Raw genomic sequence first — 27,813 nt, forward strand, 5'->3', positions numbered from 1 at the left:
CCTTCTACAGACATGAATCTGGTAACTCCCATCTCCCTTGGAGAAAGGAACAACTCCCTCCACAGAGGGTTCACAAGAAACAGAGAAGTAATCCTGCAAACTACCACCACCACCACCATCATGAAGACATCAAATACTCTTGTTCTCATCTTAGTCCTGCTTTACATCAATGCCAGCACTGAATGGCCTACGCACACAGTCTGCAAAGAGGACAACTTGGAAATATATTACAAAAGCTGTGGTGAGATTTTTAAAATTTCCATTTTCCTTTTAGCTGGGCAAGAAAGTTTTTCTTAATGCAGTGAGAGGCGCTTATAAACCAGGCAACGAATGGAAGGGTTACACTCCCAACCAGCACTGGGCTGCACAGCTAGAATATTTTCAGTCTTTCAAACAAAGCTGGTTTGGTGGACACACAGACACACACACAAATCTAACTGTATTTAGATAAAAGATAATAAAGAGTAAATAATGTGACCTAATTCAGAATAATAAACTGCTGTACAAAAATCCAGTTCAGCATGAAAGAGATGACTAGGATTTTCATCTTGAAGTTAGGTTAAAAAAAAAAAGAGGAAGACCCTTGATCTTTATGTTTTTTACCCCTGGGACACAGACTCTTCAACACACTGCTCTGCTGTTTTCCTAATGTGCGGCAAGGCTGTGGTGATGTGCTTTCTGTCCTCCCACTTGGAGTAGCAAGGGACCCAGCATGACAGTGGGAGGGATTCGTGTTCTCCACCGTTGCCACCGCGGTTAGCGAGACTTCGGCAGCAGCACTTAACAGAGGCATTTCCCAGGAACCATAGGGTTTTGTTTGTTCTTTAAATCTGTAGAGAAATGGAGCAAGCGGCACTGGGATGACTGAAAATGAATTCACTGAATGGTGCCTGCTTTCCACCTCCTGCTTTGCTGGCCTTGTGCCTCTCCTATTGTGCTGATCTGCTTTACAACTGGGACAAAGGGAATTAGATTCACAGACGCCTCATTCATTTTCCGCACGTGATGTGAAAAGCGATTCATGGCAAATGAGCACCCTAGAGTTTGTTTTTCCAATTCATCCTGATACAAAGAGTTTCCCAGGGGGCTTTTTCTCCCCTGTAGCTTTCATGCGGTTTTGCACACCCATTAAAACAAAGCCAGTGAGGGACAAGAGAAGTAAATAAATATTTGTAATGCTATTCTTTACTGGCCCACTCCCAGAAGACTGAAGTCAGGCTTCACATATTATAAATGGGTATACTGCATTAGGAAAATATTTAATTAGATATTGAATACAAGCTTTGGTATTACCTTTATTTTAGTAAGAATTCATTGTATGAGTTAATTCTGTTCCCTTAACAGGTTTCAGTTAGCATGAGATGCCTTGACCAAAGGTACAGGCTATAGTTTGAGTCAATTCAAATCATAATGAAATTTGTCTGCTGGGCACATGTCAGTCAGGCATTGCTTCGTACTATGCACCACTGGCCTAGCTAATAAAATGCATTTGTTTAGAGCTTGTGCCACTTGTTTTTATTTGCCACACACAGAAAGGTGGGAGGTACATTCATTCAGGAGGAATTCACAGTTTAAGAAGCACAAGCCAGAGATCATACAGGTCAGGTCCCAACACCGAGAGTGGCTTTCTGTTCTCCTGGGCACAGCTATAGGAGATGAGAAGATTACACAGACATGGAAACAATGCAAGAATTAAATCAGATTCCTTGTTTGAAGCCAGATTCCTCACTCCCTTAACAGCTTTAGCAGATTCAGTTGTGGCAACACACAGTGGCTGTCACAATGTCCTGCCCTGCCTTTTTCCAGAGGCTACCACACCTGTAGAATCAGACCAGCGGGCACCATCTGCATCTCTGCTGATCTAGCTCAGTCTGGTAGCTTCCATAAAGCAGAAAAATATAAGGTGTTTTGAGCTGAGCCCAAAAATCTACAGGTGGGGAAAATAAATCCAAACACACTACTGTTATTCCTTCAGAGAAGGCATTGCTCTTACTGAGCTCACTGACAAGCTCATAACAGTGCCAAAGGTGCCAATCACCCTTTCAGGAGAGGGCAAGCCTTGTTCCCACTTCATTTCACTGTAGAGCACATCTAGATGGGCAGAAGATACCTCCGTTCTCTAGCTCTGTCCCACCAATTGTTCTCACCCAGGAGGGAACAGACATTCTAGTGCCTAGGTTTGACAAGACCCTTTCCCAAAAAAGCCTTCTCATGACAAATTTGGACTGTCATCATGCAGAGTCAATGCTAGGCAACTGCCCATTCTCTTTAGGTATTTCAGGGGAAGACTGCCCCGCATGTGCCTTACAGCCTGAGAAATTCCCCATGGCACTTCCTGCTCCACTGAAGATGCCAGAGGATGACACATTTTTGGGACACAGTAGCCACAGTGAGGTGTCTAGTATGAAATCTTGGATAAAGGGTTCTCTGTTGGCTTCAAGAGGATCAGATATCACTTCTATTATTGTTACTATAAACTCTAGGATGTTATCAGTGAGTCAGGGTTGAATCAAGTAAAATTTAAAGAAGTTGAGAGAATTTTAGCCAAGTACTTCACAACTTTATTTCTGGAGCTGAATGCCCTCTATCAAGAGATTAATAGAGTTCAGTCTGAGCATTTCAAAAGGAGCTCAGTGTTTGTTTTTACTTTGCAGTTTATCAGATCCTCTCCTATAATGCAGTAAAAATCTGACTAAAGCCAAAATTATGAGCTAATATAACTGTGATAAATGTAGCAATCTTAGGTGGATAACTGAAGACAGAGAAAGCATAGCAATATCCTGTACCCAAGAGCAAGTCCCAATTCCCTGTTGCAAACAGTTGCTCCTAGCTGCTCCTGCCCCTATAATGCATAAGATACAGGTGTGCATCAAGTCCTCAGCCTCACTCCATGTTCTGGATCCTATAGAAAAGATCCACATTCAATGAAATGTTCAGTATCCGGGACCCTAAGGCATGCATCAAAAGAAAGGGCTAGACAAGACCCTAGTGATCAATAAAAGAAGTCAGACAAAAATTCTCAGCAGCAAGTTGGTGGTGAGAAACCCAGACTGAGAGACGGGTGGTCTGAAAGTAAAGTAAATAGACAGTATGCTGCCTCCTGTATATTAACCACAGGAGACATAACACTGAGACAGTCTATAGATAGCAAAATGCTTCCCATCAGTGCCACTCTTCCTCCCAGGAGCAAGTGACAAAAATGAAAGATCTCAAATGACCACAAATCACTTTAGAAACCTGGGCAGGAATCCTGAGATAAAAGCAACACAGGTTAACATCTCCAACTGAGAAAAGAGAACCATAATTGGCAAGTCCATGCAGAGGCATAAAAAGAACCTGCTACACAAATGGCTGATTTCTATCCCTTTTAATTTCACAGTGATTTTTACAGTAATAGCTCTTTTGATCTTTCCAGCTATATTTTAAAAGACAATTGTCTGGGAACAGAAAGGCAATGGTAGCAAAGTGCCCCAAGCAGATTCCAGTGCTATTCGAGTGTCAGGCATCCACCTGAAAGTGCAAAGTGCAATGCAGTCAGAGACTACAAAATATAACTCCTCAACGTGTCTACCAGCACCTGCTTCTAAACCATTCATGTAAGCCTAATTGTCTTAATTAGCCATGAAAACATTCTTAAAATGTAGTATTCAAATAGGGCCCTCCTCATAGCAGGTGACTGCTGCTGCAGACACATTAAAAACATCTTCCAACTATTTTTACAGCTCTTTCTTTAAATGTTAGCTGGGCCTACATCAACAAATCTGTGTCTCGGAATGACTGCTTTTGTTTCGACCAGCAAACCCAGACCAGTATGCTCTGAGATAAATAAAGTTCTACATTTAGATCAGGACACGGGATATTTCAGAGCTGTCTGCTGCCTGAAACTGTTTTCTTGACAGTGCAGAAAATGTTACTGATAAGGCAGAATGTTCTTAGAAAGGGGCTGGAAAGAATCAACCATTAAGGACTGTTTTCTGTGCATGGGAGTAAATAACAGGGATTCCAGGGAGATCTTCAGGAGAGTCAAAATAGTAGTATTTGAAGATGACATCTTGAGAAATATTCTCTCGGCTTTATAAAACACTGTTCAGACCACATGGGATTTTTTTTACTATCAAACGCATTTCCCAATTCATGTCTGACTTTGCCTTTTCTTCTTTTTTATCTGAATCAAGATTAATAGCCATTAGCTGCAATTTCAGGAGAAGGAGCAACCAATTAGTATTAATTTCAACTTCCAGAACCTAAATATGAAGCTTTATATCTGCATATCTACAGATTTAAAAATAATTTTTAAAAATATTTAGGGATATGGGTAACCATTTGCTTTAATTAATGCCTTCTGCTAGACAAAGCAGCAGGGCCCTACGGTCATCTAGAGAATTATTTTTACATGCCAATGCCTCTTCTTAAACAGAGCAAAGTCAGACTGAACTTTTGTCCACTGAGCTCCATGACTGCTTCTATAGCTCTATGTCACACTTCAAGCAGGGTCATTTCTATAAAGCTTTTTCCTACCCTACATTGCTACAGTTGAAGAGAGAGCAGCACTGCCCACTTCAGAACAAGGTTGCACCAGATTGTATTTGCAGATAGAGAAACTCTAATTTGTATGGCTTTTCTTTAAACTTGTCGGCTCAGATTTGGATCTCTGTTAAAACGGCCAGCCCCTTGAAGTCAGCAAGGTTATTCTGGTGTAGAACTGCTCTGTTCAGATAGTGCAGTACAGACACCCGCCTGTTAAACTCTTCTTTGAGGGAACTTTTCAGTGAGGGGAGAGGGAGAGGGAGAGGGAGAGGGAGAGGGAGAGGGAGAGGGAGAGGGAGAGGGAGAGGGAGAGGGAGAGGGAGAGGGAGAGGGAGAGGGAGAGGGAGAGGGAGAGGGAGAGGGAGAGGGAGAGGGAGAGGGAGAGGGAGAGGGAGAGGGAGAGGGAGAGGGAGAGGGAGAGGGAGAGGGAGAGGGAGAGGGAGAGGGAGAGGGAGAGGGAGAGGGAGAGGGAGAGGGAGAGGGAGAGGGAGAGGGAGAGGGAGAGGGAGAGGGAGAGGGAGAGGGAGAGGGAGAGGGAGAGGGAGAGGGAGAGGGAGAGGGAGAGGGAGAGGGAGAGGGAGAGGGAGAGGGAGAGGGAGAGGGAGAGGGAGAGGGAGAGGGAGAGGGAGAGGGAGAGGGAGAGGGAGAGGGAGAGGGAGAGGGAGAGGGAGAGGCCTATAACACCCATCCCTGCTCAATCAGCAATATCAGCATGTAAACAAACCTGCTAAATTGCCATCACTGTAGCACTAATTTTACAGCACAGCACTTCCTGTTTTCTATGTCATCTGACATTACTGGTCCATTTGCCCCCTTGGCTACACACTTAGATCCTTTAGTTAAAGGATGTAAGTAGTCTGATAGCTTCAGCTGTCAAAGAAAAGTCTGCAAAAAATTCTCACCTCATGCATCTTCAGGGCAAATGTTCTTCTAGACACTTGGTAAAAAAAAGGTTCTTTTTCCATTATTCTTTGGTTGTTTTTAGCAGACAGATTGAGCCAGATGCTTCTCTTTGACTTATTTATTTATTTCCCTCAAGCAGTCTCCAGCAATTGCTTCTGCTTCTAAATTATTTAAAGCCACATGACACTAGCTCCCCTCTGATCTTTTGTTGCATAGATCGCTAATGGGCAAACAATCAAAGAACTTAAGAATTTCACTTGAAAACATTTTTTGTTTGTTTGCTCTGTCCAAGCTGTCTTAGTGTCATAGCCTTGCTGCTACACTCATTTGGTATAGCTTACTTATTCCAGGGAGAAGTCCAGATGCTGACATGCATATTTCTGGCACCAGATCCTAACAAACAGAAGCTGTCATCAGAATTAAGGTAACATAGATATGAGTGCACATGCAAATCTTTTAAAGTTTTGGTCCCTCTGTGAATTAAAACTACCTTATCTGTTTTATTCTCTGCTTCATTAGAAAGGATTAAAACTTTCTTTTCCTATGTGACCTCTTAAAGTGGTTCTGATTTAATTTTACCTTTTCTTTCAGAGAGGTAAGTTTTAGTAAGTTTTAAAATGTAAATAGTAAGGAGGAGCAGGAGACAAATTTCATACCTCCAAGGTACTCTGGCAGTAACATTAGGTTCAGCATCTAGACTTTGAACCATTTAGCAAAATCAGTGTTAATGCTTTCACTGAGACTAGTAGCAGAGAGATTACCCTCAACTGAAGTTTTCCCACCATGCTTTAAATTTTCCCACCTAATTTAATTCTCTGAGGTTTCCTCATCAAATCAATGAATGTTCTGCATCATGAACTGTAAAAGAGGGTTGTTTATGTATGACAGCCCCTCCTGCTTATCTCCAGATGCTAAATCTCAACTAGCAGACACATTTTCTACCTATTGACTTCTACTTCTGTCATGTCTTTGGTTGTAGCTACTGAGTCACTAAAGAACTGCAAGCAGGAGGGGTAACAGCCTGCAAGGCAAGCCATAGGAAAAGGTGTTCTCCCCTTTGGAAACAAATAGGAGAGACATACCTAGAAAACTGTATATTGCATTACAGTCAAGTACCATGGGCAAGGCAGAACTGTCATTTGCTACTGCACACTAAATTTGAGTCTCTATGGAGAGAATAGTCTAGTATACTGAACAGGTGAGTCACAGCTATGTTAACAGTTTCATGAAAATTTGAGATTAGCTTCCTGTATTATATAAAAGTAGAAATTATCAAAAGGCACATTCACTGCATCACATCAGGAGCAAGAACAAACCACAGTTGCTCATAAATGCCCCAGTGTAAAGCTTTCTGTGTAGGCATATGAAGCATTGCTAGGCTTTCTTGACATTGCCACACTATCTCATCTAGCACTGTCATCAAGGCCTCAGAATAGCTTGGACCCTATAATGTTTACAGTTTACCAAATAAAAGAGAGGCAGGAGATCAGGTTCTCTCAGCAGTTTAACATCCATCAGCAAAAATATCCAGAATAATCTAAGAAAAATTAATACACCTTAGAAAAATGCAAAAAGGACTTCAGCATTGTGTGTTGGTGCCACTGCACCAACTTCAAGGATGCTTATGGCAACCTAAAACTTATGGGAGGAGCAGTGGCCATTGGGGACAAGAGACCTAAATACCCTGAATGGAACCATCGCATGCTAAATCCAAAACCTATGATCTGTCTCAGATGCTGCTTTAAACCCAGGAGAACTACCAATTGCCAAAATCTAGGATCTTGAAAGCTGCCCCAAATTAATTCAATGCATCAGCTTCCTCTTCACCTGAAGATGGATGGCTCCTGTCAAATGATCCAGCAGTGATGGGGCAGGCAGGAACTCAGCTACTTTCCTCAGCAGAGGGAGTGTGCCATTCCAATTATAGCTTACTGCCACACTCCTGTGGTGGATTTCAACCCATCCTGGGAAAATGGGAACATTTAGCCCATTTATATGCTGCTGATTACTGTTCTGTATAATCAGTGGTAAAGCCTGCTATCCCAGAGCATGGCATGTGTCTAACAGCAGGGCAGTTTCTAGTAATGTTTGGTTCTATTTCTGACACATCTGCAAGTTTGTTGTGAATCCCCAGTCATACTGGCAAGAACTGATGTCCAGAGATCTCTGTCTCAAGTAGAGCAATATGAAGAATGATAAAAAAAACATATGAAGAGAGGAGAGACAGATCTGATTAGGAATACAGGCAGTTACTATATACATCCTACTCATGCAGTGCATGGTGTTTTCTTACCAACAAGAGCAGAAGAACAAAGACTTTCTCTCTCTAATACATTCCCTGCTGGGCCCAAATTAATGCAGCATTTTCTTGTTACACTGCTGTATCTGAAACTTGCCCTGCCTTCCTTTCTCTCTCAAGCTAACTAGGCCAAATCAGGATTATTAAATACAAATACAGATCTGTATGTGCTATCTCTTAAAGCCAGTATCTTTCACTTTTGTCTTCTCAAACAGGCTTAGACAAGGCTTTGTTATACCACACAAAGCACAGAAACCCCCATTTCCAAATACCACCACTGGCAAAAGGAAGGTCTCCATGAACCTTCAGACACTGGACCTCCCCTTGAGCCCTGGCAAACAGCTCTAACAAGCCTGCTGTCAAGAAAGGTGGTTCCGGCAGGAAAAGCCAGAGAGATTCAGGTCAAGTCTTTGGCAAGGCTGCTTTATGCATGGTGGTGACACCTCCGTCCCCAAACACAGCCCTCCAGCATGGTGTTTTCTTACCAACAGAACAAAAGAATAAAGACTTTCTCTCTTTAATACCCCTCACATCTCCTGTCTTTACTGGGACTTTCCTCCAGCTCATGACACCATGCAGCTCCTTGCCCAGACCACCAGCAGCTACACAGCCAAAGGTGGCAGCTGGGTGACCTCAGCTTGCTACCAGGCAAATCGCTTCCTTTCTCCTCCATCTGCCATACTTCAAGACCTGCTCTTGTAGGCTAAGCCCTCCATCCTGCATCTGATCCTCACACCCCAAGTGCTGCTACTATTGCACTCAGCGCCCCAGCAATATGTCTGGAGAAGCTACCAGTCTTCTGAGTTACTGTTTCTGAATATTTGCAAATTTGGACATCAGTTATACTCAGTGGTGAGTTTTATTTGAAATAGCAAGAGACAAAGTCTTCATCCTTTATTTAAATTAATTTCATAAGACACTGGAATCATCTTGCTTCAAAACTAGGGCCAAACACCAGCCACTAATGCCTGTGCCTTAATGTAACCAAGCAGTGTATATTTGCTCTTTGCGTTACCAGTTTTCAGTATTCTTGATAGGAATGGAAATGATTTAAATATTGCATAAACACTTTTTTAAAGCCCTATTTTAAATTTTTCTTGCTAGCATTTTTTTAGTTTATAGATTATACTGAGACCAAATCTTCAGGCTTCCCTGTACAGTCATGTAAGTTTTATCAGAAAGGAAGCAGAGTTATTCACTCCATCAGACATCTCCAAGAGCTTCAGGTTTAAGCAGACCTCAGAGACCAGAGGTTGATAGCACTGTTTGTAAAGAGGAATTTCCACAGTCTGTACCCCAGGACATTAAGGATACCTGAACTGTAATCTTCCCTATTCCTTCACCTCCATGTTGCCTAAGCGAGCCAGAGAGGTGCAGGAGATAAAACATACCATGACTTCTGCAAAGGAGGCCAGAGTGCCTGTCTGAACTAGGCAAAAGCCTGGAGCTGGTTATGTCTGAGGTGAGCATCTTGGGATGAAGGATCCTCATGATAAACTAGTCACAGCCAACATGTGTTTCAATTTATTCTGCTTCCTTCTGACCAGAGGGCCACTCTGCTCCTCCCAACCATGTCTGGACATGACAGTGGCATGCACTGAAGGCAGGCCCATGGGGAAGTTCATTAAACTGAAGGTGCCCAGAGAAATCTAGATGCACAACTAGATTGCTGCTAATTCACCTGGTGCTTCTTCCTCCGTACCTTATAAGTAGATTTCAGTGTCAAATATAACCTTGAGCATTCAGGTTAATTTATTTAAATAGACATTAAAGGGAAAATGTTGAGTGAATACAGAAAGTCTGAGATCCCAAACAGTTCCTCATTCTTTCCCTCTCCTTTTATCACCTTGAATGTTGTAAGGACTAATGACTTAATAAAAGAGCTTTGAAGGTGAGTAGTGTTGGGTAATTACTAAATATGTTTCTTCCTTGTGCTAATTTCCAGCTTCTCTGGCACCAGTCTGTCCTTGTATGACTCTACCCAAGTGCAGCTATGTTACTCCATTCAGTTCTGTGCCTTATCTGTTCCTAAAAGTGTTATTTCGAAACCCCCATAGTTTACCAATTTGCAGTCTTCTCAGCACTGCAAGACTTACAGATGTGGACTCTTGCAAGCAAAGCTTGCCTGCTTGCTGCTCCTATTCACTCACACCACTGATTTTCATGCTCATTTGGAAACAATGTGATTTTAGAGTAGTTTCAGATGAAAGTAAAGCCAGTAGAGGATAGTTAACAAGATGGGGGGAGGGAGAGAGAAGAATAAAAGACAGAGGCTGTTGTAAACCAGCCCAGCAAAATTCCTATAACAGGTGGTTCCCATCTGGCCATACAGTTTCTGTAATGCCCAGTTAGTTATCTAGCAGCTCAGGCTCTGAGGGACAGAGCCATAGCAGGTTAGCACATTATCATTCCCAGCTGTCTGCTTCATCTTCCTGCCAGAGATCACCTCCCAGAGCACAGGAGGCTGTGGGGTATAATGGCAAACCCAGCTCAGCGTCCCGTGGCTTGGTGCACAGCCATGTTCAGAGGAGCATGAGCTGGTGACCCCACAATTGCAGTAACTGAGGCATGAAAGTATGTTCTCATCTGTTGTCCCTATTACTGGGGCAATAACCTCCATGAAAGGCACAAGGCTTGCATGCAGGAGGGTCACATATATACAGTACTGAGTATGACTGAGCTAATTTACCTATGAACCTCCTGCCAAAAACAAGAGCAGGAAAAGAAACTCTAGGAAGAAAAGAACAGGAACTCATCTGAGCTTCTAGGCTGTGCTACGCATGTCTGCTCAGTCTTCTAGAAAAACCCAGCCAAATTCATCGCTATGAGTACAACAGTAAGCAAGGCTGAAATCTTGCACTATGGTGCCACTACAGGTTACACGCAAGGAAAACCACATACCAAACCAATAGAGGAATCAATCTCCACTAGGGTACTTGGGGTGCTAAGGGTGAAACGGGAGGTGAGATGCATGGGGTCAGCTGGCACCACGCCATGTAAGGGGTGATCAGTGCCAAGATGCCAGGGATGTCCCAAAGTTGCCTCTCACAAAGCAGGATTGTACTATGTAAGTCAGTCTTCAGCAAGAGCTGTACATTCAGTGATAGATACAGTTGAGAGCAGAGCATTAGCTACAGCATCAAGTTCAAATAACAGCTCTAAGAGATCTTACAGTGCATTGATTGTTTACAAAAGCTGAGGACTTGCCCGTTTCTCAGATCAGTTGCCGGAAAGATTTACAACTGTCTAGAGAGAAACTTCAGTCAAAATCCTGCTCCCAGGCACCTTTCATGCTAGCTGTAAATATGTTGCAGCCCAAGCCCTGGATACAGAGACACAAAACCCACCCTTTTTCCCCTCATTGAGCAGATTTTTATTGATAAACCTCAACGTTTGCAAAATTTCCAGCAATGTTTTAAGTGTTGGTAATATATCAAAACTGAACTGGAAAAGCAAAACTCTGCAACCAGTTGAAGAGTTTCTAGCTTTAATTATGGAAGAAGGAGCAGATTGAAGGGAGTGGGTGGAGGGAAGTCTGGGAACATACAGTACTGTGCACTATGAAATGTTGCAGGGAAGTGGAAGGCTGAAGGGCAGCCCCACGTATTTTAGAGATTTAACGGTAAATGTTATTGCTCTGCACATGTGAAAGACATAACATGTATTTTTTTCAGTCTAACCAGCTCACTTCAGATTAAGGCAAACAAGGAAGAATAAGTATTAAACTTCCATAAGAGACACACAGTGACTCACAGTTGTGCATCTGAGATGAAACACAAAAATGGCAACTGCCTCAAGTTGCCTTTGCCACACGAGGGACTCCTCACTGTTTAAAGAAAGAGGGGTATGGCACACTACCTTAGTTTATAGCGCACAGCTGAATTTACAGTCATCTTCACTTATCAAACTGTTAAAAACCACAATTTTCTTTAATTTCCTTTCAGCAGCAACCTTTCTGCCTACATGTTTTGGAATCCAAACTCCCTGGCACCATAGCTTTAGCAACACAGCCATCCTTTCAACTGATTTCAGCAGGAGGCCCCCACATACACCACAATATCCAAAATGTTGGATTGCAAAGTCATAGCCTGAATTTCCAGAGGGAGATGGTCAGAAAATTAATTGGGGCTTCTTTTGCCAGTGAAACAGTTTACATTTCTCAGCAACAGAGTAATAACACCAAATCCAAGTGCTCCAATTCACGGATTTTTAATTTCTTGTATGAGCGCTTCCACGTGATCTTGCTCTCTGGGACAACACTTCTCTGGATACACCAGAGTCCTATGCTGCATCACTAGCAGCACAGTAGAAAACACCTACAGCTACAACGCACCATGAAATAGATCTGGCAAAAGAGCTCAACCCATAGAAAAAAACCCAAAACAAACAGAAATTAAATACCCAAACTAAAACAACTCTGGGGACAGGTTCATGTAAAAAGTCCATGCTTTCCAGAGAAGCTTGGTTTCATGAATATCCCCTTTTCATCCAAACAGTTACTGATGAGAAATTTTGAACTTAAAAATCAACTTTAGTCCTAATATCATGATTTAATTTGTTGACTAAAGCACAGCATTGTCTCTTTGAAAAGAAAAAGAGCATCATATATGTAGCAGTGCCATTTTTGACCATAGTTCCCTCTGGAAGTTACAGAGCCAACAATTTTAGTCATTTGACAGCCAGCACTATTTGCAGGCATCAATGCCCATATTGCTCTGAATCTGAGCAGCTGTTTCCTGAACCTTATCATCACACCACATGCAAAACAGAAATGAGAGGAGCTCTTGCAGAAGTCCAGAGGAAAGCGGAAACCAGGCCCTCAGAGGTGGTAAAGACCAGAGAGGAAATAGGCATAACGGTCCTGGAGAAAAGAGAAGTTTGACACACTTCGTGCTGGAGCAGGAAACTGCTCTGCTACCCAACTGCAACAGCTTCTGAAGCTGCAATAGCAAAGCAAGAACTGACGGGAATATAGAAAGGGAGGAAAGATAGCCCCTCTGACTCTTGTCACACTTCAGCTGATAAACAACTCCAGGGACTAACTTTTTGTCCCAAGCACATCATGCAACCGCAGAGACTGCTTTAGTTGTATGGAGGACAAAATCCAGCACAGGGACACAGAGCTTTGGGAAGTACCAATGCTTTTTATCTCCCTCCTTTAACAGTTCTTTTAACTTACCAGAATTTAGGGCTCCAGAGCTCCTTTTGGACCACACTGACAATCCATGTGCTCACAAAGCCAGGCTTAGTTAGAACCCCCAGCACTTTCATTCATTTCATGCTCCCCTCTAAGCAATCAGGCTTTTGTCACGCAGGCTTGATCCCTGCCAGCCCCTACAGCTGTGGGACACTGCTGCAAAAGCAGGGTCAGAGTATGAAGAAGTATCAAGATGCTAGCTCAGCCTCACAGAGGATGCTTGTGACTCAAGTTTCACCACAGCATCAAAGGAAAATTCTCACAACTCATTATTTTTGATTCAGTGAGAAGATTACCTCGAGCAACAATAACTTAGAAACAATTCAATTCCCAAGTCTATATTTTGTCACCACCAGCTCTATATAAGCCAGGGAGCCTGTGGCTGCTTCTGCACATGTTGCAGTTGCTTCTCTGGTTTACCACAGAGAAGGAAGTTGGATGCACGGGCTGGCTGGAAAACCACTGTGAGGGACAAACCTGTGCCTAAAGAAAGCCTTGAGGCTCAAGATTATATGCTCTGAACTGGCCAAATCTTTCACCTCTAGCCACAGCTCTGGAAAGTACTTGCACATGCTGTTGGTTGTGGCAGCTGAGCTGTCAGTTGTTGCTGTCGGCTGTCACCAGAGAGTGACACATTGACAAGCCTTCAGGCATAGCAGAGTCTCATGGAGGCTAGCAAGGAAGAAGATGGAAGTGGAGAGAAAGCAATTATGTTTGTACAAGAGTTTTGGAGCTTAATGCACAGAAAGGGGTACTGTAGGAACTGTTAAGAGCCATGTTCATGTCAGTCATCAGCTGACTTTGACCTTTGATCCCAGCTCTGCTAAAGTCTCACAGAAAGACTCCTGGGTTAGAAATATCACATGATGGGGGACCCAGCATGAAATACTGCTGGAATTCAGTTACACAATTTTATTTTTATTTTTGGACTTTTCATCCCATTTCAGGATTCAGTTTCTCAATCAGCTTCACCAAACCATCTTGTAATACAAATGAGTTAAAAAACATCATCATAACCAATTGTTCATCAGTGCTGAGGAAGGAATGGCAACGCACAGACCCTGGGAAGAGCAGCTGTGTTAAAACTTCACTGTTGCATGAGTACTGACTATCCAACTTGATTTCCCTGAACTTAGCTCATTTTCCCACACAGTAGATTTTAGCCACAGATAGACTATCATCTGAATGTGCTTCCAATTGAAGTGGCAGGAAGGACAGAAGTAACCATTAAACATAGGGTATGGGAGCTTTGAGCACATCTTGGGAAATTTTTAAGGAATATGTAATCTGGTTTTTATAACACTTCTATGTTTCATTGTTTTCTTCTATACAGTCAGTTTCTTCTTAAAAATACAGCTTGCTACCCACCGCCTTCTGTCTCCAAACAGATCCCCAGCAAGATTTTGCTTTCCGCATTGACCGTTGTTCTGATATCACAACCCACACCTTTAACATCAGAGCTGCAATGGTCCTAAGTAAGTGAATTGATATTGTCTTGTGTTGTAAACAGGTAATCCATGTGTGAGCGCTGGTATTAAGTAAGCAAGAGTAACAACCTCATATAAATATGAATGGGCTTCATTTCTGTGAAATTTCAACACCTGTGAGGACTACAGAAATGTCAGTTCTGTTACTGACTCAGCCTCAGACTACTATGTTACCCTAAGCAGGTCATATCTGCCCTCAGCCCCTATTCCTCTTCTACCCTTCATCTGTACATATGGATAGCCAAGGTGGGGGCTGCTCTTAGAGCTTGTTTTCACAGCTAAATCTTCTGAGGAGAGTCCTGTTAAATGACACAGCTACAGCACTCACACTCTTGTGTCAGCACCAGCGGCTCTTGCCAAATAGCCAAGGCTGACCCTTGCAGGTAGGAGACTGAAGGGACTCCGGCAGAGCAAGGTGAGGGCACCTCTCTGCCCCTCATGGGTATGCAGAGAAGCATGCTGGAGGAGTGCTGGGGAAGTGCTAGCCTGAGGCAAGTCATGTCATCAGCTCACCACCTGTGCTAGCTGAAATTATAGCCTTCAGCACTTGACTGATCAGCAATAAAAGGTCAAAAGCAGAACTGCATTTGAGCTAATGGGCTGGGTGCACAAGTTAATATTAGCCATAGCTTGCTTTGTGATCCTTGCACAGGAAAGCCATCTTCTTGCAACTGTTGGCCCCAAGCTCACTTAGAACCTCTACTACTGGAGCATACATATGGGAGGGCTGCTGTATGCTCCTGGTGCTGAAAATAAGTGTGTGCCAAGTGTCTTTTAGCATTTGGGGATGCTTCCTTGCATGAAAAAGGTCTCCCTCCTGTGAGACATGCTGCCCTTTTGCCTGGGGACCATCAATTTTCAGGTGGCTGCAAAGTTAAACAAGCTTGCAAAGTCACATTACAGGCATCTGCTAATACTTTTCCAACAATTCAGAGTACAAGACCTCCTTCTAAATCCAGCAGCCTCACTGGCTGTATTTATGCTAGCAAGTCAGGCACAAGCAGGCAACCTCCCAGCATCGCCAAGCTGCTATACCAGTCCCTGGCACAAGTTTGGCTTGGACCAGCTACTGTTTTCCCAGGCAGCAGGTACACACCACAGGCTGCTCCCAGGGCCCCATTGGATATGGTTCCTCTGCTAGGGACAGTAGGAAAGAAAGTTTAGATGTATGGACATGAGAATTACTATGCCAGTTGTCTCAGAGTCAGAGAATGGTCATGGGCATAGTTTATTTAACAATAAAGATATGTGCTATTATGTCCCTTAAGGGACTTAGAGACCTGTTCCTGAAGCATGGATTTCTATTTATCAGGAGTTCTCAGTGAAGAAAAAACACTTAATGGCTTAAATATCAGGGGGGAAAAAATGGAATCTTTTAAAAAAATAAAGTAGTAAACCTGTTTACCCTTGCACTTTTTTTGAGCTCTCCTTCTGCTTTATGTGTAGGACACAGCATCAAGGAACTGTACGTCAAGGTTGACCTGATCATAAACGGGAAGACCGTCTTAACCTACTCAGAGACACTTTGCGAGCCGGGTCATTCTAAGCTCATTTTCTGTGGAAAGAAGAAAGGAGGTAATTTAGGTAGCATTCTAAGTGTTTGATGGCTACTGAATACTCCAAGCAGGATGCACCCGCTGTGCTGTTGAACGCACCAATACATCGTAATGTTCTGTTTACTTCAACAGCATGTTAATGGATGACAGAAACACAGTAGGACAGAGACATTTTAATTTCAGAGGCTGCTTTTTTCCCTAACCTGTTTGCTTGCTTTTCTTCTAATCACAGAATATTGCACACACATGGGATTTTAAAGTCCATAAAAAGTAACTGTGGTAATGTGACCCCATCCAACAGCAAAGAGGTTCGTAATCCCTATTTATAGCCACATGGTTGTCATGTGAGCAAGAAGTATGACAAAAATAAAGGCCAGTTCTGTAAAAGAAATGGCTGAGCAAACAAACAAGCCGTTCTGAACATGTTCTTCACTATTAAGCAAGTAACACTTCCTGTCCTTAAAGGCAGTTCTTCACTCACTTTAAGAGGAATTATGCTTGAATAAGGATATTTGGACTGAGATGCTATTTGATACGATCTATAGTCTGCATCTTGTTTCTGCTCAACATGTGCCTATGTGGCAGTCAGATTATTTCATTTCATGACAGTCAAACTGCCAGACGGTGCAGACGTGCAGTAATTGGTTTACAGTGACATTAGCTGCCCACAGAAAGCAGACATCTACGGTCCCAGGTGAGCCTGGGCACTTATCAAGGTCCCTTCTGCCACGACCCAGGCCAGGTAGTGCAAAGCTAGCTATGGTCATGCCTCTGAACTGTCATACTGACTTATCTTAAACGGTTATTTTGAAATCCCTCTTACATCACTATCATCTCTTTAGGCTGATTTCAAAATAAAAAGGTAGAGCTGCAGGGAAGTTTCGGAGTCATTAGAGCACCAGTTAGTTTCAGAAGCTCTGCTTTCCTTCCATTCACTTGCATCTCCATCCTGAGAACACTGCAATAACTCATGTGCAAGGGCTATGGCTTTAAAGACCATGCACAGCACTACTGCTAAAACAGCCTCTGGAAAAATTACTCAGACATTTCAAACAGCATAGAAATATCACAAAGAATGATAGAAAAATGCTGCATGAGCAACCAATTATGTAAATCCTGTAAGCCAAATAGACAAAAAAAATTAAATTGAGAGGTTTCTTCAATTGTGTATTGAATTACAAGGGGGAAAAAAGCCACCCACAGACATATTGAAAAACTATCTTATTCTGATGAAGTACTAAATAACATCCTTTAGAGAATACATTAAGAAGTAGAGTCAGTCCCAAGCTTAGCACAAACTGCTATTCACACATTAAGCCACAAAACCACAACCTCCTGGGGTTTCCAAGCCCCTTAATCTTAAACTGACAGGTGATTGTTTCTACTAATTGAAGTACATTATGATATAAAACCATAGTTGGTTGTTTAAATAATACTATGTATCTTCATTTAGAAGCATCTCTAAGTTAGTGCAAGGACCTCTGCTACACACTTTTTAATACACATCCTCTTGTTCAGTAGCTGGTTTTATTTAGCTATTAAGTCACAGTGGGAAAGAAGTGAACTTTCTTAGACTAAGGTTCAAACTGAAAATACGGTATTTCTTAATTAGTTGACATTTGATTCTAACCCATGTTTTGGGACACAGAATTAAGCTGAAGACCAATTTGAGGCAATTCAGCACAGCCATAATTTACCATGTTAGCACATCTTTAAATATGACCTAATATCTATGCAGAAAGGACATTGTGAATAGCCAAGTATGCAGCCTAGCAAAGGGTACAGAGGAGCAGATAGCCCTTTCGACTGAAGCTTTTCATGGAGACCCCCTTTTTCCCTGTTGTATGGGCAACATTTCTAACATTTGGCCAGACCTGACGTGAGTTTAAATATAGTTTCACACAGAATTTGCTTGCCTTCTACAAGGAGGCCAAAAAAATCACCTGTTCCTCCCTCTCCCAAAATGAGACAGAATGTACTGCTACAGGCTTTGTTGGTCCACTCACTCATGAGGACAACTGGAGCAGTTAAAAGAAAGAGAGGCTTGCAAGTGCCCGATGTGGCAGTCTTGGGTGTTTGGGGTTGCTTTTTTTCTTTGCTCACATATAATGCTACAGTTTTACCATGACTGGAAATACTGTAGGAGACTTAATATAGCTGGAGGTTTCATGTTCATCATAATCATATAGTATTTACTATTTATGTTAAGCAAAGGTCAAATCTGGCACTGCTCACTGGGACTCCTAAATAGGATTCCAAGATCTTTTTTCTTTGAGCTATATGCCTGTTGTGAAGTTGTTAGCTCAAAGGTTGCAAAGAAATGGTCCACCGTTCGTTTAAGAATAATAACAACAAAACAGCTAAATTCTTTGTGGCATAACATGAACTCAGCTCTTCCTCTTTTTTAGTAGGAAGTGCTGGTTATTCCCCATTTCCTCCAAAGAAAATGGTTACATAAGTTTTAACATATTTCCTCATGCAATCACCAAAATCAGAGAAAAAGATCTACCAGGGTAATATTTAGCAATGTCCCAGCCACAACTTGCAGGCTTAAACAAAGCTTCTTGACAAGATAGTTGCATCCTCTGCAAGTCCACAAGTTTTCTTTCAGGCCCAACTGATAAAGGCACCATCAGAGCACTTGCACCATCCCTTGCGCATACTCCCAAACCACAGAGAAAACCCCCCTTGCTTCTGACCTCCATTCTTTACATTATTGCCTTTTTCAATATGTGTTACAGTAAGCAAGTTTCTAAAATAGTATTTGTGAATAGAAGTAGAGAATATAACATGAATTACAGAACTGGGTATCACATTGAGAGTTTAGGTACATGTTTCTGAGAAACTAACTATATCACAAAGCTAGGTCTTTGGGGCTGATATAGAGTGCCATCTTGCTTAGCCCCTTTATCTCACTTTTGCCTCCCCAGTAGAGAGAGTGGATGTTTCTCACCCAGCTATGTATTTATATACGTTTTTCTCACTCAACTATACATGCATAGCTGGCAGTTACTCAGATCACTCCTGCATCCCTAAAACTCACAGAAGCTGTGTGTCAGTTGCATGGGTGCAAGATCGTGTCCTAGAAGAACTCCAACATGGAGCATTTAAGTTCTAAAAAGACTTAAAACATAGAAAAAAGAAGAGGTGGGTGCAGATGTACAGGGCCTTTATATAGTACAGGAGTGTGAGAACGTATCAAGATTTTTCAGTGCAAGGAAGATTTGAGAAAGAGGAGTGAGAATTTCATTATAGGTGTTTTGTCAGGAATGAGAGGCATCTTCATGATAAATGGTAACTAGTAACTTGAAGTAATCCTCAGGAAGTTCTTTCTTACACATTTGAAAGCTCTGCTTCCGCCTGGAAGCTACTAGAGGCCTGCTCACTGGCAGGGAAAAGGACTAAGTTACTTTTGGTAGAAACAACAGTGAAAAGCTGCTACAACAAAATCACCTCAGAACAGCAGTACCTGAGAAATGTTTTCCAGGATGCTCTACAGAAATCACCTTCAGTTAAGTCTTTAAAAGAGCTGAAAATGAAAGGTGGACTGAAAGCACGTCACTGATGACAGCATGCTTGACGGATACCATAGCTTACCAACAGACCAGTAAAGACATAGAGGAATTTTTAATTGGAAAAATGCACTTGTGATTTATGCTGTTCTGAATGTTCGTGCATTTGTTGCAACTACATCTGGGCTTGCTCTAAAAAGACCACAGAATTCTTTCAATGAGCCAGGCTCAGTGTTTGTGACAGTTACACTTACTGCAGCAGATGTGTTCATCCTGTTTCAATGAAGGAATGCAAAAATGTATGAATATATGGAGAAAAATTTATATGAAGGATGCTGTGATAAACTACGGTCCTTAAAGCCTTGGAGGATGTTTACACTTCTGGAATTATAGCAGAAATTCTCATGTGAGAGGAACATTGAATGGGCATCCAGCCAGCATAGGCACTGAGGAGGTTGCCATGGTCTGAAGTGAACATGACTGATGAAATTCAGCAGATCTATGGATCCACAGTATTTTCTGGCAGGTGTCAACTAGATGAAGATGAAAGCTGCCCTTGCTCTCCTATCATGACATACTTCCAAAGCAGCATAGTCCTTTCCTCTCCCTATTCCTTGAAAGCAAGAAAGGTCACAAGAGTTATCTAGAGGTCTAGTTACAGAACCACAGAATGGCTGAGGTTGTGAAAGGACCTTTGAAGGTCATTTAGTCAAACTCCCACCTACTCAAGTAGGGCCACCTTCAGCTGGTTGCTCAGGACCATGTCCAGGTGCAGTTTTTGAATACATCCAAGGATGGAGATTCCACAACCTCTTTAGGCAACCTCTGCCAGTACTCAGTCACCCTCACAGAAGAAAAAAAATAAATCTTTCTTGATGTTCAGAGGGAAGCTCCTCTGAACTGCTTCTTGTTCCATCACTGGGCACCACTGGAAAGACCCTGGCTCTGTCTTTTTTACACCCTCCCTGCAGGTATTTGTACATATTGACGTGCTCTTCCCTAATCTTTCTGTTCTCCAGGCTGAACAGTCCCACCTCCCTCAGCCTTTCCTCACTGAAGAGATGTTCCAGTCCCTTAATCATATCAGTGGCCCTTCACTGGACTCTCTCCAGTAGCTCCGTATGATTAATAACTGTGAACCACTGCAGGACCCCTGGTTAGAAAGAGCTAAATAAGGGCAATGCTGAAGCATAAAGCGGTAAACATAGACCTCAAACTGAATACACAGCACCTAGCTCCACAGTTGCAGGCTCCCTAAAAGATAGTACAGCCCATAGTGACTCCACTGATTACCAAGCAAAGGCATAGCTACCACACATCAGAGCAATTGTGAAGCAGAGCCCTAAGACCGCATTCATCTAGCTCTGATGTAATCATTATTTTGCCACATCAAAGTCGGGAAAAAAAATAGCTTCTACCTACACTGAAGGAGAGATTAGCATTGCCATCATTTCAGAAGCAAATTTATGGCCTGATGACTCCTACTTCATTTTAAAGTATATGTTTTGCAGAGCTTGAATACTGCATATGTATGTTTAGGTTCTGGATGGCTTTCCAACAGCCTAGGTGAGACCCTAACAAGCGACATGATCCAAGAGGAGCTTCCATGTCTCTGTGGAGAAGGAATTTTGGGAAGGGTGACTGTTTACAGCCTAGTTTCCTCTCAACTCTGCTGCCATCCAAGATTTGCTAGGCTCACAGTCGACTGAAGGAGAGAGTCAAACAAGGCTCTACTGAACAAAAACCATAAGCCATGCCATTACATGTCCATACCACCCTGAAGGTGCAGCTCACAGTATGGCTTAGCACACATCACCACACATACAGCTCAAGTCCCAGGGGAGACACTCATCAAGTCATGCAGTCTGCAAGTGCCTTTAACTCCCATTTAGACTCCAGCAAAGTTGTGAACTGAGAAGTGGGCTGCACTGTATTTTTAAGATTCTTGAGTCACCGCTCTCTTCTGCGGAGATGTGTCAGACTCAGGGACTCTTGTTTCATGCACAGAAGCAAGTAGTGATGCCGACTGCTCTTTGAAAAGCAAAAAGATTTCTTGGCGCCCAGGTGAAGCAGCCAGGGATGGAGAGGGAAATGAGTACAGTATGAGTGCTGCCGCATAGTTGATCAGTTTGAGAGTGACAAGCTAAAACGTATGTATTCTATTCTCTGTTTTAGAATTAGGTTTTTCAGGGAAACACTGAGAAGTTCTGCATCTTCTCCACCTTCCAGGATCATCATTACATTTAACAAACTCCTCATTAATGCAAAGGTGTAGAACGTTGATAATGTTTCAGGTTTCTCCTATTCTTTTTCCTAGTTTATCTTACAGTCATGATTCTTTTATACAAGTTCGTTACACAGCATTGACTAACATTTCATAGCATGTGTAGGGAAAACCTTCTGCGAACTCTCTTCCAAGTCACACCTCCGGCATGGTGGGACGGACCATACAACATAAACATGTTACAAACCTTTTTGTGCAACCTTTCACAAGAAACAGTTTAAATCAGCACAGTGAGACTGGACTAAAACAACTCTCTAGAAGTGACAAGCATCAAGATACCAGCACATACTCATATAAATATGATGAAACACTCCTCTGTCACTGTCAAAGTAAAGAATATTTCACAACACCTACAAAAGAGAATCCTTAAACAGTTCTTAGACTTTTCCACAACTTGTGGAGGGCAAGTTGTGCAAGAAATTCTGAAATACTGAAACATCTACAAATTTTATTTTCAGTCAAGTCTGCACAGTTTAGCCAAGTAAGCTATGAAAAAGTAGGAGGAACTGCAGAACAGCTTGCTAATTCTGTCCATTAATGCCAAAGTTGCCCTTTCTTCAACAGCAAAGAGCAAGCATGCCTTGCGACTAGGGAGATGAGGATTGAAAGGTGGAACTCCTGGGCTCTATTCCAGTCACCAGCACAACTTGTGATGGCTTTAGTACATCATGTAACTTCTTGGTGTAGGCTCCCTCAGCAGTGAGATAGACATGTTCTTATTACTTTAAGGTCATGTTCAGCAAGCAGTCAGAAGTCCACACCTACAGAAATACTCAGCTCATATTGGTTTCTCTTCAATTTACCAAAACAGTATAGTTCAGCTATTGCAGCTGCAGGTGTTTAATAGATCATGCCAAAGGATTTGCGTCTGGCAGTCCCCCTCCCTTTTCATTTCCCCATTTGCAGGATGTGTACTGACATAGGAACACCTACCCGGTTGTGCAAAGCCATACCCCCCTCCTCCACTCAGATAGGAGTTGCAGGCCCTCCTTGAGGCCAGGCTCTGCCTTGCTTTCCCCCCATAAGGCAGTACGCATCCTGACAATTCTCTCGGGAGGTCTGTTGCAAGACAGTGTAGTGAGCACTTTGCAGCTCCATAGCACTTGTCACTGGAACGCTTTGAAGTACTATTACAAAAAAGCATCTACAATCAGCTGCCTGTTTCCTTCATATGCTGCATGTCTAAGCACTCATTACCATTTTTGCTTTTCAGAACACCTCTACTATGAGGGACCAGTCACACTGGGATTCAAAGAAATCCCACAGGTAAGTTGGTCACAGCTGCACTCCCAAACAGAAGGGCTTTCTGGATGAGGTATGGTCAGAGGACTACCAGCAATCACATCAGCATATTGCAAGCTCCCTCAGCTGGCACACTGGATCTGATAGTGTTTAGGTAACTAATCTTTCTCAAAATGAAATCAAGTGGCTTTGCTTAAAGCATTAGAAAGCCATCACTATCCAGAGACAAAAGGATTTCTCAGGATAGACAATCCCCTCTACCAGCACTGAGTCATACAGCCATACAGTACTTTAGTAGGCTCACCCTCTATTACTCTTAAAATAGCCAGAAAAAACGCAGCTCCAAGGGTCTCCTGAGAGACTAAGGCTGCAATTCAGCTCATGCCTTAGTGAGCTAAACAATTTGGAGAAGCTCATTCATCCTCGCTGGCTATAAAGTTTAGATAACTCTTGCAAATGTATGTGTTCCACTGTACATACATGGTGTTAGAGATGGAGGTCTTCTAGGTTGCAACTGAAAGCACAAGTTATTGGGCCAAGAACATTTTCTCTGGACCTACAGAGCCTTAAAATAAAAACATAATTTCTTAGAAAGGTGAGAAAACAGAAGTACTCTAGGCACTGCTCTGATTTTCCTGATCATCCACTATAGATGCTTTTTACAAGCAGCCTTCTCCATACTCAGCTACATCTCCTACTAGAAGGTCAACCAAATCCCACTGCAAAGCAAGATAGATTTCAAATGCTGAACACACCACTGTGTCTCCTAACTGGATACAAAATGAAGCTATATTTGACCAGTAAATAACAAAGAATTTTTAGCCCCACACATCAAGAGACTGAAGGGGAGGAGGCAAGATCTGGACCAGGGAATCTGGTTGAGAATGTGGTGAAGAAAGAATCAGTCACCACTGTGAAAGCACACAGTTCAGGTGGTCAAACACTTCTTAGATACACTCACACAGAGAAGCACAGCATGAGCTCTCAGTTTTTCAGCAGCAGACATAAAACCTATGTCAGAGCCTCAAAGATGAGGTCTGGGGCCTTCTCAACACTGGCTTGGGTCCAGGTGCAGGAAAATGAGAAGACAGGATCAGAACAGGGATATATAACAAGGACATGAGTCCCAGAGAGCTGGGCTTGCCAAGACCTGCAGGGGTGATAACAAGGATACCTGTCTTCTGGGAGGATTGAGTGTCCATAACAGCTACCATCTCGTGTGTCTTAGTCTTCCCTTGGTGATAGTGGCAACCACACCTTTATTTTCCAAGACTTTCATACAGGGAGCTGGGCCCCTTTATGCAGGCTGTTACCCCACCCAGCCTGCTTCCCTAAAGGCTACATCTAGAGATGTTGTGTTGAGCAATGCCTTTTGATCTCTCAAACCGGAAGCTCAATATGAGCTCACCAAGCTCATACCAGTCAGCATCCTGCTCCAGGAGCAGGTTTACTAACATACTGAGGACACTTACGTAGTAAATGCTCTAGACAAACTGACAAATAGGTCTTTAGACCAAGAGGAAGCCCTAGAAACATCCACACAGACCAGTAAAACACCAGTTCTGGGAAAGTTAGCTGAATTTGGAACCAGAAATTCTAAAACTGTTCACAATCCTCTCAGTAACAATTCTTACCCATAAGCAAAAAATTATTCTGGAGGAGGAAAAATATCTAATCACTAATGAGCAATGGAAACGAGTTATTATAAACTCCTTTCCATGAATGAAACTATAAGTTTTGGAGAATTAACATGCTTGGGAGAAAGGGAATAAGAAGCCTTTTTTGTTAATTAATCAATCAGACAAATAATGCCATCCTTCCATGCTAGCAATAAGGAGTTATTCCATGCAGCAATCATCATCTGCTCATTACCAAGAACAGCCTCATCTGAGCAGCGCAAAGGACATTTGCACAGTCTGCACAGCAATTACAACAAAGCTGTGTTCCCATGAGCGTGTTGCCATTGGGCCTCTCTCTAAATTTGGATGTTACACTTAACTTGAACATCTCTGTGAGGACACAGGCCAGTTATTGCTTTAGAAATCCCATGGTAAAAGGCAAATGCCAAGAAACCTGACTCATTCTAGCTGTGCCTCCCTTCTACTCCACAACCAAAAGAATCCTAAGCAAGGCAAGAGCTCTCTATGGTTCAAAGCCAGGGGGCCACTGCTGCCAAGCTCTCCTACCCCAGGTTTTGGTCCCCTCCACACTCCAGAAAAAACAGAAATACCGCAGTGCCAGATATCTAGAGTGAATGAAATCTAGCTCACCTCTTCATCCAAATCTGTTAAATGAGCCTTGTCACCTTCCCTGTCTAGTGCTTCTCCTTCAAGTGTCTGAAAAGAGCAATTTCGACCAATAAAAAAATTGCCATGGCTTCTTTAAGGTTGAGATTTTTGCACTTCAATGATACTATTCCCCCCAAAGCCTGAATTATTAGTTTTAATTACATAATTTGAAATTAAGGCTACTCCTTGCTTTATTTCATGGGAATTCACAGATCGAGTCATCTGTACACACATATCCCCGAAGGTGCTTGTACAAAAATTCCTATCAGTAAGTGCACATGCTAAACAACAAGATCCAAGGAAGAGAAGTGCCAGACAGCTGAGCACCTCATCCCCTTCCAGTTACTAAACAGCACAAGACATATTGTGCTTGCTCATAAGAAACATGAGAAGTTACACAGATCTGAAAGGAATTTTTATGCATCAAAACATTTTGTTCCCCTTGCACTGTTTTAATTTTGAACTTGTGCTGTCAGCATTGATATCCCTGATGAAAGTATTTTGGCAGAAAATATGGGCAAGTCCTTTACCAGTTCTGAAACATTTGGACAGGAAATGTTTTGGAGGAACTTCATGGGAAAAGTATTACTCTGTTTCTAGGACTCCCTCATAGAAACAGCAGCAGTACATACTACTGATGGGCTAATCTCTTGCTTTGTGTTTGTCTCATACAGGGAGATTACACTATTTCAGCAAAACTGACTAATGAAGATCACGTCACTGTCGCTTGTGCTCATTTTACTGTGAAAAATTATTTAGATTATTACTAGCAAAAAAATCATTTCATGAAAGCTACAGACCACCAAAGCTATTCAAGCCAAGTGAGCTGCTTGCATGCTACAATGATTCTGAAGGAAATAATCCCCACATGGTGGTTCTGGTGCTGTTCCTCTTTATCATTCACTATTTTCAAGAAGTCACTAGACCCTCTAGTGGCAATTTTATCTCTAAATATACATTGTAGCCCACTTTTTGCTTCTAATATATACAGCTGCAAGTAGAAAGTATCTGATATCAACATTCTCATTTAAGGATGAAAATAGCATGAGGTAGAACAGGTGAGAGCCTAAACATTTTTTTGCAGTAAGTTATGAAGGTATCCATTTCTAACACAGGCTAAAGACAACTTTCATGTATATCACATATTATACAGTTACAGCACTCAACATTTTCAATCTTCCCTGGGGCCCACCTGGAGCCTCCAGACAGTATAGATTGTTATAAGCACAGAACAAAGACCAAATAGGATGAACATGCCTTTTTTCCAGTGACCCATGTCCTGTCACTGGATTTATATCATTCAAGTCTTCTGGAATCTACCTGGAATTTTTTGTTCTTTAATGCCTTTTAAGTGATATGTGAATCATTCTGTACCTAAGCCATGTACTCTTCTTGCTTCTCAATAAATTTATAATGAAAGAATAATTTTTTCTCATTTTTCCTTGCAATTCTAGGATCTATCCAAAGCTTAAAGTGTGGGGGAAAGGGAGGGGAAAAAGATTGAAGGAAACAAGTTAAATGAATATATTTTTATATGAAATATCAGTCACATTGACACACATTTTATGTTAGCAGAGGACAAACTGTTCTTTTCTTTGAGCACGAAGCCCCAGGAGAAGTAAACACAATGTACACTCCCAGGTGCAGCACATTCCCAAACCCTCTCATTCTAGGAGCCTTTGTAGCTGTCATAGATGATGGGTAGGTAGATAACCAAGCATAGGGCAGCACACAGAATTAGGATATTGGGTTGGAGTGTGGAGACCTGTTTGGAAGATGGAGAAGGATCAGGAGTAGCGCTAAGTTCTGATTTGGAAAGGTATGGGCAGGAATTAGAGGCACAGGAGGGTCCTGGAGCTGAGCAGAGGCTTACGAAGAACGGTAGTGAGCGTTGGGCTGCATGTCTCATCTTGGAGAGGTTCTGCGTGTACAGCTAGGGCAGCTGTGGCTTACAGCTGGCCACACAGGAGCTCCAACACATGACCTCCATCCTACACACCCACATGCCACAGCTCAAAAATTCCTGAGCAGCAAGAGTATCCCTGCTGCACAGATGACCAACGCTGCAGAGCAGCCAACAGCTAGCAGCAAGGGATAGTGCCTTGCTTCCCTTCCATGCAGTGAAATTCTCACCTGCCATCCCAAAGGTTAGCAAGTCTGAGGCCTCACAGAGGGGAGGCTTACTGCTGTTGAACATGAACCAGCAAGCATCAGAAAATGGGATAGAGCATGCTTAACACACTGTGGTTTCAGCTCATTTCTAGTACACCTTGATTTGAAAAAATAAAAATAAAAGAAAAGCCAGCAGGGTTCATCACAGCTTTGGCCACCAATCCCCAGATCAGGGTTCAACTCTAAAGTGCTGATGCAGTTTTGGAAGCAGTACATCCAAGTTACCGCCATTGCTGTTTTACATCTTATAACAAAAAAGTATCACAGGACAGACACACACTCAGTTTTTTGTCTTCATGTCAGTAGCTCTTCACATTCACATCTCTCCCCATGGTTCCCAGAAGAT

The 27,813-nt window shown here is 42.5% G+C and overlaps 1 protein-coding gene across 1 annotated transcript; it reads left to right on the forward strand.

Annotated features, from left to right (window-relative positions):
* On the forward strand, nucleotides 1-26,720 carry LY86 (lymphocyte antigen 86). Its single transcript, XM_074897891.1, has 5 exons — nucleotides 1-241; nucleotides 14,315-14,401; nucleotides 15,860-15,988; nucleotides 22,979-23,031; nucleotides 25,970-26,720. The coding sequence occupies exons 1-5, from the start codon at nucleotides 13-15 to the stop codon at nucleotides 26,063-26,065; spliced, it is 594 nt and encodes a 197-aa protein (XP_074753992.1). The 5' UTR covers nucleotides 1-12; the 3' UTR covers nucleotides 26,066-26,720.
* Nucleotides 26,721-27,813: the final 1,093 nt, after the last annotated feature.

The sequence above is a fragment of the Athene noctua genome, chromosome 2 (assembly GCF_965140245.1).
Source record: "Athene noctua chromosome 2, bAthNoc1.hap1.1, whole genome shotgun sequence".
In the NCBI taxonomy this organism is placed as follows: domain Eukaryota; kingdom Metazoa; phylum Chordata; class Aves; order Strigiformes; family Strigidae; genus Athene; species Athene noctua.